Source organism: Hevea brasiliensis, chromosome 10 (assembly GCF_030052815.1).
Source record: "Hevea brasiliensis isolate MT/VB/25A 57/8 chromosome 10, ASM3005281v1, whole genome shotgun sequence".
NCBI lineage: Eukaryota > Viridiplantae > Streptophyta > Magnoliopsida > Malpighiales > Euphorbiaceae > Hevea > Hevea brasiliensis.
In genome coordinates, this window is record NC_079502.1 from 6,147,267 (window position 1) to 6,160,690 (window position 13,424).

At 34.0% G+C, this 13,424-nt stretch overlaps 2 protein-coding genes across 2 annotated transcripts; one reads left to right on the top strand and one right to left on the bottom strand.

Annotated features, from left to right (window-relative positions):
- Window positions 1–1,594: 1,594 nt before the first annotated feature.
- LOC110649574 (heterogeneous nuclear ribonucleoprotein 1) lies at window positions 1,595–4,242 on the bottom strand. Its single transcript, XM_021804183.2, has 2 exons — window positions 3,926–4,242; window positions 1,595–3,002 (listed from the first exon to the last, which is right to left on the bottom strand). The coding sequence occupies exons 1-2, from the start codon at window positions 4,145–4,147 to the stop codon at window positions 1,935–1,937; spliced, it is 1,290 nt and encodes a 429-aa protein (XP_021659875.2). The 5' UTR covers window positions 4,148–4,242; the 3' UTR covers window positions 1,595–1,934.
- A 2,915-nt stretch (window positions 4,243–7,157) lies between these two features.
- LOC110649573 (uncharacterized) lies at window positions 7,158–9,323 on the top strand. Its single transcript, XM_021804182.2, has 4 exons — window positions 7,158–7,435; window positions 7,719–7,807; window positions 7,932–8,991; window positions 9,074–9,323. The coding sequence occupies exons 1-4, from the start codon at window positions 7,352–7,354 to the stop codon at window positions 9,182–9,184; spliced, it is 1,344 nt and encodes a 447-aa protein (XP_021659874.2). The 5' UTR covers window positions 7,158–7,351; the 3' UTR covers window positions 9,185–9,323.
- Window positions 9,324–13,424: the final 4,101 nt, after the last annotated feature.

Genomic DNA, 13,424 nt, shown 5'->3' on the forward strand with positions numbered 1-13,424 from the left:
TCCCATAATATATGCCATCCTTTCAAACGGCCATCATTATCCCCGTGAAGAAGGCTTCTGTATTCCGTTGACACAGAAGAAGTTGCTTGAAGCTCCATCGTTTGTACAGTAAAAGGTTCTCACTTTTTTGAGAATTTTGATGTGAAGATAGAAGAAATGGGAAAAGTGTCTCTACCTGGTTTGTCCGCCCACCACCACCATACCTAACATCCTTTCATAACATACAGAACACTACCTACCAGACCCGTAAAACAAGCATCCCTTTGCCTCTCAAGGGTAATCAAAACGCATGCATTCAATCAGACACCATCTTTAGGTATCAAGATCACAATTTGCATAACCTTTGCTTCTTCATCAAACGAAAACAATGGCCTTGATACCCTAGGCTATAGGCCACACTTTTTTGCATGAAGTTTGCCTTTACCAAATATCAACCGCTGAAAAACCTTTCCAATTGCATATTCCTACACTGAAACCCAGACAAAACTCCAGACTGAACAGAACTGCTAAGCACAGTTTCGTGTGCACTCAAAAGTACCCTCTTAAAATTTCACAAAAATGCATTTATCTAGCATCATCATAAAATGCTAACACTTCTGATCACAGACACCTAAATTACAAATGAAACCATTCAGGGTATCAAAATCATCAACTCCAATTCATGTCAACAATGGAGAATAAATTACAGAACAATAATCAATGCAACTAATCATTAATACAGAGGCAAAAAATAATACGGTGGCCTGGGTGAGAGCCCATATGAAAAGAATTAAAAGGTGACGTGGTACACCCTTCCTGCCAGGTGATGCACTTGATAGGTACCATTGATTCTAGAGATTGATCTGTTAGCAGGCATCCAAAATTGAAGCACAAAAAATAATGTTAAGGACATGCACGATAATGAAGTCCGCTAACTGAAAAGCCAAAATGAAGCATCTTTTACCGACATTGCAAAGTTGCAAATGCTTTCAACTCTTTCAAAAGAAACACGAAGGGTTTGACTGCATATCTAATTAATCTACTTTCCCAAATACTGGCTAGTTCTATACAATTCATAAAGTGTAAAACCAAACAGTACAGAATAAGAAACCAAATAAAAAGCAAAAATTTTACCACCTTTCAACTTGTACACATACCACATTTTCAAAATGGGATGAATCCTGCCCCACTCCATAATCTGCAAAAAATATCATGTGAATAAAGCATCATCAAGCGAACCCATTTTAAATTGCAGTCCATGCTACAAATCCCAATTACCAATTTTTGAGTTGCACACAAGAGTTGAGTACTCTCTCCTGTTCAAAAAGGGCAAATACAAGAAAGAAAATGATTATGCCTGTTCACAATATTTCATTACCACTATGATTACTGCTACTACTCACTAGTCAGTCATAAACACTAGCACCTAGAGATCCACCATATTATCATGAAGCTTCTCTACATTCGACTTTCTTTATTCCGCAACCTCTATCATACCAAACTTAGTAGCTATGATCGTACTGCTAGTAAAAGCAATGTACTCAAACAAAAATATATTGAAGATAGCATTGAATTCTAGCGGACAAATGGATATTAACCAACAAAAGGCCAGGAGTTAAATACCAACACAACCAACATCAATAACAATAGAAAATGCTCAGAACATTACTCCAGCTTTAAACAGTAGAAAGAGGAAAAAAGAAAATGATAAAACAACAAATAACTTGAAGTTAACAATTGCAACTTGAGATCAAAGACTAATAGATAAGAGATATTGCCACTACTTGGAAATACTAGCCATATATACTAGCTGAAAACTACTGCAAACTACAGCTGAGGTTTCAAGCAATCCAACCATTCCTGGTATCCGCTGCCATCATACATTCGTTCTACCACCAATGACATATGAATATAAGCCTGAGTATGAATTCCTGCAAAACTTAAGGCATCATCAATCACTGCTGTGGTGCCTGCCGTGAATGACCACCACCATAACTACCAGATACTTGTGCAGGATCAGACCTCCAAGATTCATTGCCATATCCTGAATTCCCATTAGTGTCACCATAGCCACCACCTGGGTAACCATCCCCACTCCCTTGTTGGTCTCCCCCACCAGCTCCACTGCTGTTATTTGGGGCATTTCCAATGCGCCCAACAGCAGCTCCATACCCACCAGGATAAGGACCATCATTTCCACCATAATTGCCATAACCATAACCTCCATACCCAGAAGTTCCTCCTGGAGATTGACCCATAGGAGCTGAAGCAGGATTGCCACCACCAGATGCACTCCATGGAGCTGTGGCCCCATAACTTGCATTTGCACCATAACCTGACCCACCATAATTGGAAGGAACTTGGCCACCCCAATTATTTTTCAGGGCACCAGGCATTCCATATGCCCCTGTTGGACCACCAAACCCGGTGTTCCCAGCTCCATATCCACCAACACCATAACTACCATAACCACCATAACCAACTCCACTGTTTGTTGCACCATAACCATAACTTGGTGCGCCATAACCAGAATAAGGTGTATACCCACCTGCAGAAGTTTGAGTCTGCATATATCTGTTTCCAACCATTCGACCATCAACAGCATTTGTATTGGCACCAGAGGCACCATAACCTTGATATCCCCCACCATGGGCCCCACTACCTGGATTTGCATCTTTTGGGAGTGCCCGTTTTACCTCTACAAGTTTACCATTCAGCTCATGGAAGACCTTGTGAAGTACTCTATCAACTGAATCTTCAGTGTCAAAGGTGATAAATCCAAAGCCACGAGGCCTCTGAGTATGCTGGTCAAACATTATCACCACATCAGTTACATGACCATAATTTTCAAAATATTCACGGAAGCCATCTTCTGTCAGGGTGGATGGCAAACCACCGACAAATATTTTTTTGGTCTTAAAATTTCCACCACCACCACCACTAGAGCCCCTACCAGCATTAACATTACCAGATCTAGAGGAGGTCTGTTGTTCTTCTCTTGATAAAGCTCTCTTAGCCTCAACCTGTGTTGGCAAATTGTAAATTTAAACCGCTGAAAGAAGACATACAAACATACAAAGCTTCTAAAGGTGAAAACGAAAGGTAAACTCTTAAGCCACAATCATGCATGTCAGGCTTCCAGCAATCCAGTCTTCAGGACATTTTGACAATACAGAAAACAACTACAGAAATACAAGCAAGACACGAAATAAAAGCAGAATTTGTTTTATTCCAAAATGGAAAGCAGAGAAACTCAAAGAAAGTACATCTGAGAAGATAACAAAAACAGACTCTAGCAAAACAAACTTTAATGGAATAAATATTTGAGGAGAGTATCAGAAAATTCAGTTATCAATAGTTTGGATATCTCATGATCTCGTTAATGGAATTTCTCAGCAAACAAAAGGCACTTGAATTGAAGGAAAAAAAAAAAAAAAGAGGTACAGTACTATTTCGGTATTTCCATTACAGAAGCAAGCCAGAACCCAGAGCTTACTGCAAACTATCAATCCCTATAAACATTCGAACTAGGATAATACTAAAAACCATTTAACCCCCTCAAAAACAATTGCGACTAATCAACCTATATCAATTAAAGGTTAAAGTTTTGCCATTCAACCATAGATGATGTGCTCCGCAGTTTTCCTAAGCGACAAAATAAAAAACCAAGTAAAGAGACTAAGCACCATATACCATAAATCCAACAAAATTCATAACGTTTATCAGAAAAAACAATTAATTGCCCATACAAAAAGTCACCAAATCAAACAACCCAAATGTACCTTAAATGAAAAAAAAAAGAAGAAGAGCAAGAGAATGTAATAATTCAAAACTTGCAATCCACCAAGGGAACCAACAAAACAGCCTCAACCCAGAAACGATAGCAATGGGATTAAGCATAATTAAACGAAAAAGAAGTAAATAAAGAAGAAACAGAAGGCATTACAGTACGGCCATCGATGGTGTGCTTGTCCTGGAGGACGCGATCGAGAATTGAAGGATCGGAGAAAACCACGAAACCAAAGCCACGAGGTCGACCAGTAGTCTTGTCCCGCATTATTACAACCTGGGAAACGTCTCCGTACTGGGAGAAGTGGTCTCGAAGAGTTTCCTCCGTGGTGTCCCATGCTATTCCCCCAATAAAGAGCTTCCCCTCGTCTGAATCCATTAGTCGTCTCTGTCAGCTTATGGTTGTAAGTCGAGAGAGGGAGACAGAGAGAAGGGGAATGAGAAAGGAGGGAATGGGCTAGGGTTTGTTTGTTTGTTTGTTTGTTTCCAAACCGAGTGGGCTTTGTCCTTGTGGGTCAGCAACCTAGCGCGTGAAAGCCTTTTTCAACTACCATAGATATATTAAGGTTAATTTGCAATATAATCGTCGAAATTTAGTTAAAAAAAAAAATCTCTTTTTTTAAATGATAAATGATTTTTTTTTTAAATTTAACAATTTATTCATAAGAATTATAAAATAAATAATCATAATTAAAAAACTTTTATTTAGATATGATCTAGCAATAAATCTTATGCAATACTAATCTTTTGAAAATTTATTATTTTTGTGATCGTAGAAAAAATTAAACCATTAAATTTTAATGAAATTATCAGACTCTATTAATATAAATAATTACTTATATTTTAATATTGAGAACTTTAAATTCATTACGGATATAAATATGAGAAAATAAATTTAAATAAATATAGATTATGAATTTATTAAAAAAGAAAAAAATTAAAAAAATATAAATGATTTAGTTTTTAAAATTTAATTATGTTAAAAGTTAGATCATTTTGTTAAAATTAAATAAAATTGCAATTAGTCAACATTAAAACCAAATATTCAACTAATATTATTAAAATTAGTTATAAATATATTCTTTTCTATGTTAGAGAATCAAATTTAATTGCCATTAATTGCCATTAAAATTTATGGTATAAGTTAACTGCTTGGTTTTAATGGTGACTATGACAATTTCATTTATTTTAACAAAAGATTAAACTTTTAACCTAAAAATCCTTTATGAATTAAACCATTACTCAATTAAAAAAGTCAGAATAAATTGTGATTTTTGCTAAATTTTGAGTTATAAAAATTATTAAATATTATCAAATTTCTTATAACTTTATGATAAAAGCAAAATAGAATAAATTTCTTATAACTTATTATTATTGGTTTGTAGGTCAATATATAATGTTTGGATTATAAATCTTACATCGAGAAAGTATGAATATAAAAAAAAAATATATAAGTGATTAGATTGTAACATTGACTTGACTAGTCATTTTGATATGTAAAATAATTTAATTATTTATATAAACTTAAATTAAAATAAATCAAATTATAATTTGATATGTACTCTCTCTAAATTTAACATAAGTATATCACAGATGTTTTTTAACTTTAATTTATATTATAAAGATTTATGAATTTCAATTTAATATATAATTAATTTAAATACAAAAAGTGCTAAATAATTGGATATATTATTTTGTTAATGTAAGAAAGGATGACAAAACTATATAATGTCAATCTCTATAAAAAAAAGAAAATTATTCATACTTAATTAGAGTTTGAATATTATTAAAATAAAAATAAAATAATAAATGTTATTAATTTTTAATATATGTTATTAATTTTTCTTACATTAAAATAAAATAAAAATAATTAAGATAATTCGATAAGAATCCTTTAAATATTAATCTAAAACTAATTAAAAAATAATGCAAGTGAAAATAATATTATTAATTTTTAAAAAACAATAATAATTACATAAATTTAATAAAATCATGAAACTATTTATCAATTTCAGTCTCAAATTTGATCAGGCTAATTTTGATATGGTTTTAATTTCAAATTAGTATCAAAAGTGAGTCTAATAGAAAAATTGGTCATTTAAATAATTTATAAAGATTTTTTTATTAAATATGAAAATGGTATTTTTTAAACAAAATCATTATTTAATATAATTATTTTAAAATTTGATATGCATTATATAAATAAATAAAAATAATAAAATTAATTAATTCAATTTATGAAAATCCAAGTTCTTAAAAAAGGTTATTGGACTAAGTAAAATTATTTGTACTTGCACAAATGTAAATCAATCAATTTTCTAAACATAAATAATGAAGATGTGCAAGCTCAACTTTTATATTTCAACATAAATCTAGACATAGAAAGCGAATATATATGCAACTTGAAATTATAATTTATTGGTATATTTTTGGTTATGTCTCATTGATCTTAGAAATATATTTTTGGCTAGCCAAATTTGTTTGTTACTTTAATAATATATGATTCAACTAACATGAGTAAAAATCTATTAATTAATTTAAAAAAAACTATTCATATTAATTTTATTTATAATTAATTTTTAATATTGAAATATATTAAAGAATTATGAAAAAAGGAAAAAGAATTATTGACAATAAAAATATATGCATAATATGAAATGTATGAGTAATAAAAAAATATTATTTATATTTTTATAAACTAAAAAAATAATACAATAATTTTTCAAATACTAAATTTAATTATGAAGTGTTTAAATTTTGACAATCAATTATTAAAGAGAATAATCATTTAATCATGATAATTGAGGTGATATTAGTAATAATAAAAATATTTAAAAAGAAAATAAAAAAATTAAATACTTAACATAAAAGATAATAATTACTATAATTATAAAGATAAAAAAATATCCACGTAGCAGTATAATATTAAAAAATAAATATTTAATTATGAAAATCAAGAAAATAATATATTTAAGAGAAAAATAAAATAAATAATTAAATACTTTAATAAAAGACAATAAAATTATAATTATAAAATAGAATGATTTTTATATAATAAGTGACATGATATTTACTCACACTGTAATATCATAAAAAAATCTAAAAGATAGAATAATAATAATATAGATTTTCTTTATTACTAAAATATTAGTTATATTTTCAATTTTTTTATTAATATTCCGAAAATAAATATAATTAGCTATTATAAATTTAAAATTAATAAAAAAATTAATGTTAAGATACTATTTTATTTCTCTATACATCGGCAGCCACTTTTAGCTGATTAACGGTCCAGAGATTTTTCTAAAGATTTTACAAAATCCAAAGTTTACAGGCTGTGTCTACATTCCCTAATCGTAACGGTCACTTGCTTTTTCTCCTAAAATAATAACCTACGCCTTTTCTTCTTCAAATTCTGACCGTTTTGTCCCTACCGCCTTTTTTCCCAACGCTCCTGCTTCTCCTCTTCTTCCTCTCTCTCCTCCAACTATGACGACCCATTAACCATTCCTTAGAGAACCCAAGAAGAAAATCAACCGATAGTGAGACAAAGGTCGAGAGGAAAAGCGGTTTGATTTTTCTAATGGGCTGCTTTCTTGCGTGCTTTGGTTCCTCCAAAGATCGCAAACGCCGTAAACAGCGGCACAAGGTTCAACCTAGGGAGCAGGTAATGCCCAGACCTTCCTTTTAATTTCTTTCCTTACGGATTTCTCATTTCTCTGTTTGGATTCCAAGAAAGGGAGAGAGAAAATAGTGGAATACCTCCCACGGTTTTCGTTCTTGTCGCCTTGCTTCTTGGGCTCTAGTTGGAGGAGGGCTCAGTTGACTCAGGGTTCATCTGGCTGGGCATATAAAATATTTGAAGTTTTGATTTATTGTTTTTTTTCGTGGATTTTCTTTGCAACAACCAAATAGAGAATCAATTGATATAGTTATGATTTCCACTGCAGAGGAATGCAGGTTACAATCCAGTGCAATCAGCCGTTTCTTTGGTACATAGCAACCCAGAAAAACCCACCAACCCAGTTTCGGAAATCCGGTGAGGAATCGAAAAGTTTAAGGCTTTGCTGCTTTTCTTTTCCCCTGTTATCTGTTTCGTGGAGACCCTGTTTTCTTTTTTGTTTGATATTGGTTTGACATTCACTTTTTGGGTTTGAGTTTAGGGATAATCCTGAGAAGCAATTGACCTTGGGTGCTCGTAAGAAAGTAACATTCGATTCGAGTGTGACAACCTATGAGCATGTTTCAGTTGAAGAATCCATAGAGTTTTCTGCAGAGAATGAAGATGGCAGCAAAAGGGAGGAGGAGGAGGAGAATTTTGCAAAATCAAGTCAATCTCAGTCCTATTCTGAAGATGGTTCGATCACTTCGAGCTCGGGATCTTATCCTTCCAATCATAGATACCTGAATTGTAGAGACAGTGATGATGAATTAGACTATGGAGAAAGTGAAATAGAGGATGATGATGAGGAGGATGAAGATGATGGGGTGCTAGATTATAATGATATTTATGAGGATGATGGAATTTTAGAATCCAGGTCTAAAGTATCTTTGCCTAAAGGGACACCACCACCATTTACTGAGGAGATTGAAAGTCCTGCAGTGGTAAGTGGTTTGCCAGAGAGGGAACTGAAGCCAAATCCGAATGTTCGAGACAGGAGTGCTTATGTGCATTCTGTGCTGAACCCAGTTGAAAATCTCACTCAATGGAAGGCTGTGAAAGCAAAAGGGACACCACCATTGAAGCAGCAGAAAGAGAATTTCACTCTGGGTCAAGAACCCAGAATTTCGTTTAGCTCTGAGCCCAGTTTCAGGGAATTGCAATTCTGTTTCAACATGAAATCTGATCAATCTAAGAAATCAAACCAGGAAATAGCAGTGGATGCAAGCTTGTCTAACTGGTTGGGTTCATCAGAGAACACGACAATCAACAAGCCTAGCACAATTGATTTAGGTACCATTACACCTGAGAAAAGCATGTCACTGGGATCAAATTCCCCAAGAAGCTTTGAAGATAGACCTATTTTAGGTGCACTAACCGTGGAAGAGCTTAAGCAGATTTCGCTTTCTTCTTCACCAAGGAGATCACCTAGCCATAGTCCTGATGAGATGGCTATCATTGGGACTGTTGGAACCTATTGGAATCACAGTGGCTCTGGCAACGATTCTGGTTCAGTTTCTTCTTTCAAAGGAATACCCAACACAACCAGCAAGTATAGAGAGGTACATGTCAAGTGAAATTTTGTGGGAATGCTTTTGCATTAGGTGATAAATAGTAACTTATCTGAGTTTTATGGGTCTGCAGGACAAGAGAGTGAATTGGCACTCTACTCCATTTGAGACCAGGCTGGAGAGAGCTTTGAATGGAGGAGCTGCTGCTGAAGCCTACCATACTCACACTTTTAATGTTCACTAAACTATCTTGGGAGGTGTTGTTTGTGTGTCTTTTCATCTCAATCTTGTTGTTTTTGCTTGTGAATTCATGGATATCTGTGATATACGCACTTGCTGTTGTTGTAATTCTTTCATTGCTTTTATTGAAGATTGATTGTCAATACGTTGTAATTCAATTAATTTTTTTTCCTATTCACAGTTCTTTGTGGAAGTTAATCTGTGCCAATGCATGTCTTAATTCAATCCCCTTTATCAGTTCAAGGCTATATAAGGCTGTACTAAGCAGAACCCAGTTATTAAATTTGATTCTGCACTATAACATCACCAGCAAATACACTGGGTATGAGTCTAACGGGGCCTAACTTTATAATTTGTAAACATCAGTTAGTAAAATGCACATGCAGGGATGTTTCAACCATCCGGCATCTGGGTATGAGTCTTAATCTGAGGTGCCTTTTCTATCATCTCTGCAAGTTCAAAGGTGATGCAGTAGAGTAGAGAATCTAGTTGAGTATGAATCTGAGGATGCTAAAAACACTGCAATTAACTAGTAAAACGACACGTTTGGAAGCAAAAGTCTGGTAAAAAGATTACATGACCGAATTTCTAACTACATAGCTATGAAGAAAAATTTAGAAATTCAGAAAACTGCGGAAATCTTAGCAGATTGAATTGGCCAAGAAGTTCAAGGCGGTGACATTATATATCCTCCTCCTGAATTACAAGAACAAGTTCCCTTCCAACTTGGTCACCCCACCGCACCTTGGGCTGCAGCTTCTTGTGCAAATCGCCTTTTCTTTTGGACATGAGGCAACTGGACACATTGACAACTTTTTCATCAGCAACAACCTGGTTTTCTTTGCTAGTGAGCAATGGCTTTTGGTCTACAGTGGCGACTCTTTGTTTTTTGCCGCTTCCATCCATCGTCAAGAACCGAATGACCAAAACTTCTTAGGGAAGATCTTTATATAAGCTTGTCCCGTGTGCGTCTCCAAGAGATCACCTAAACCTAGCCACTACTCATATGCCGTGCAAAGACGCACAGCCCTACCTTATTCCAACTCCTAATACTGAAAGGAAAAGGAGTCTGTCTTCTATAAAGATAATAAAAATATTATCTTTCTTAAAATAAAATATAATAAAATAAAAGATCTTTTGAAAATTTCCCATTTAGTATCACTTATTTCCATGTTTTTATTCATTAATAAAAATAATTCTCTTCTAATAAATTTAAAAATAAAAAATTGAGTCATACTACAATTATTATTAGGACATGGGTCCGAATTTAAAATTTTGTAATATTTTTCCATTTGGAATGGGTCCTGAATTAGCATAAGAAACTTTATTTTTATTAGTAACAATTAATTAGACTTATAATTATTATAAAAAGCCATCTAAAAAATATTTAAAAATTCATTGTTAATAATTAGGTTTACGGTCATCAGAATTTTTTTTTTCAATATTAAATAAAATAATTATCAAATGGGCATAAACGACAGCATCCGTTTGAGCTAGTATTTCATAGAAAGTTTGGTGCCTGGTTGGCAGTCGTGTGAAAACACATCCATCAAATCCTGCAATGTGAGCATGTAGAAGCTTTACTGAAAACTTGTGATAAAAGAAGCTTGCATTTCTCAAGAAACTGGGGCCAAACTCTTCGGGAATGCCTCCTGAGAAACTGTTAAATGCAACATAAAATATGACCAGTCTTCCCAAGACCGTAATTTATGAAGGCAAGGTTCGTGCAGGTTGTTGACACTCTAGTCAAGCTCTTACAAGCTTTCCATGTTACCTATTTCAGAAGGAAGTGTTTTACTGAGTTGGTTTCAAGGAAGTCCTAATCTGATCAGACTTGACAGGTTTCCAATGGTTGAAGTTATTATAGTAGTTGGCCAATTGAAGATCCATCAGAGAAGACAAACTTCCTATTTCTGGAGGTATTGAACGAGATAATTGATTGTGAAAGAGATACAGATAATTGAGGTTATGTAGGGTTCCAATTTCTGGTGGAATTATTCCAGATAAATCATTCACTTGGAGTTGCAAAGAAATGAGCTTTGAACAGCTGGATCGGAGACATGGATGGACTTGGCAAGCTAGTTTGTTATCACAAATTCCCAGTTCTCTGGTTTGTATTAATGAGGCCAAGGAAACAGGCAATGGAATAAGGCTTAAAATAATTGATTATTTTGGGATGCTATAACTTGATAGAGTACATTGACACACAATTCTAGTCCCACTTGTATTCTATATTCCTTATATCATTTGTATTACAGTCAACTCAGAAAACCTAGTCCATATCAAACTAAAATATGCTGTATAAATATTGTCCAATAGTTTAATGAAATTCAATTGATTGCCAGGAGCTCACATAATTTATGCCTGCGAACTTAAGATTTAAATATCAAAACATCCTCAGGTTTCCTACATTTGCTCTGGTATAGTACCTTTCAGCTTGTGTTGGGCACTGAAGGAGTCGTAGTATGTGTCTAAGATAAGAGTTGCGGAGACGAGAATGTTAAGGTGGATGAGTAGTCATACTATACTAGAAAAAAAAATCTGAAAAGGTAGGAGTGGTGCAAATTGAGGATAAATTGAGAGAAGCTAGATTGAGGTGTTTTGGTCATGTGAAGCGTAGATATAAGGAAACTCCAGTTAGACAAGTAGAGCACATTAAGTTAGATAGATGATAGAAAGAAAAGAAGGGTAGACCTAAAGAGTAGTACAACATGACCTAGAAGCATTATTACACATTTCTAAGGATTTAACCCAAAAGATAATCCATATAACCGACTCCGAATTATTGGGAGATAAAAGTTTAGTTGACTTGAGTTAAGTATAGTACCTTTCAGCTTGTTAATTTTTAGCCTCATGAGTCAAAGATTTGTAAAATTTCTTCTTTCTGTGGGAAAAGATCCTTCAAATGAATTTGCGTTCAAGTTCAGGAATTCCAGGTTTTGCAGACAAGTCAGTGGCTGTGTAATTGGGATCTCACCAGGTAAAAGATTATCAGAAAGACCAAGAAATATTAGCTACGGTCACTCAGTGATAAAAGTGGGAATCTTCTTTAAAAGGATATATGAGAGCCAAAGCTCTGCTAAAGAAGCATAACCTTAAATTTACCTGGATCAGGATCCACTAGTTAGTTTACACCAAGATTGAGAAGCCGCATTGTCTGTAGATTGCTGAGCTGATATGGAATTGGACCAGTGAGTTAATTGTTGTTCTTTGAGGTTTCCGATGTCTGGGGTTATTAGATTTGTGCAATTGTTGTTACCCAGATCAAGTAGAGTGAGTTTTGTTGCATTCCCATTCCAGCTGGGATATCTCCAATGAGATTATTCAAATTGTGGTTAAGGGAAGTGAGATTATGAAAGGCTGAGAAGTCAAACCTGTCAAGAGTTCCATCAAGGCCTGAATTCTGGAGATTTATGTCAATGATGCTGCCTGCTTCACTGCATTGAATTCCTGTCCAGCTGCTTGGGCTACTGCTTCTGTTAAGTGCCCATGAAGTTAGAATTGGGAAGTTTAAACTGTTTTTCCAGTTCAGCAGTATATAGATGTTTAAACCTCGACTTGTATGCATGTGCAAACACATAAGCAATTGCAGACATGCAAATAGGTACCTAAGGGAAGGCCATGGTGTTTTCATGGCTGCATTTATTTTTGGCCACTAAACTTTGGCGTCTCAATGTTATTTGAATCCTTATCTCCAGAAATGCTTGATGGTCTGAGATTGAAATAGTAACTCTAGAAAAACAATTTATGTTTCAGGTGGAATGCTTTTTTAACCTTCAAGTATTTTTTTAGGGCCTGCTTGGGTGGAACTGAATAAACAGGAAAAGCCAAAGCCTGAGATTACCTCAAATTTGTTTCTAGTTTACAAGGTAGCTTGGTTGTGATTGGTGATGTCATCTGACTACATGGTATATGAACTTTAGCTCAACAATATTGAAGTTGTTTTCAGAACTGTGAAGTCTCAAATTTAAACTTAGTGGGAGCCAATAGAAAAAAAAAAAAAAAGGAAAAAAGTAAACTCTTAATATGAACCATAATGATTTTCCAATCACATTTGAGACCTGAGGACTTTATGTAGATGGCATGAAAATGTCAACAAGCCGGGATGTTCTATTTATTGCCTGCTTACACAAACGCGCAAACATGCTTATGTCAACGAGATCATAACCATACATGTGATCATGTTTTTTTCTAAGCTTTTGTTTGTTTTGAGGAAATTGGATGGAAAAGAAAAGAAAAGAAAA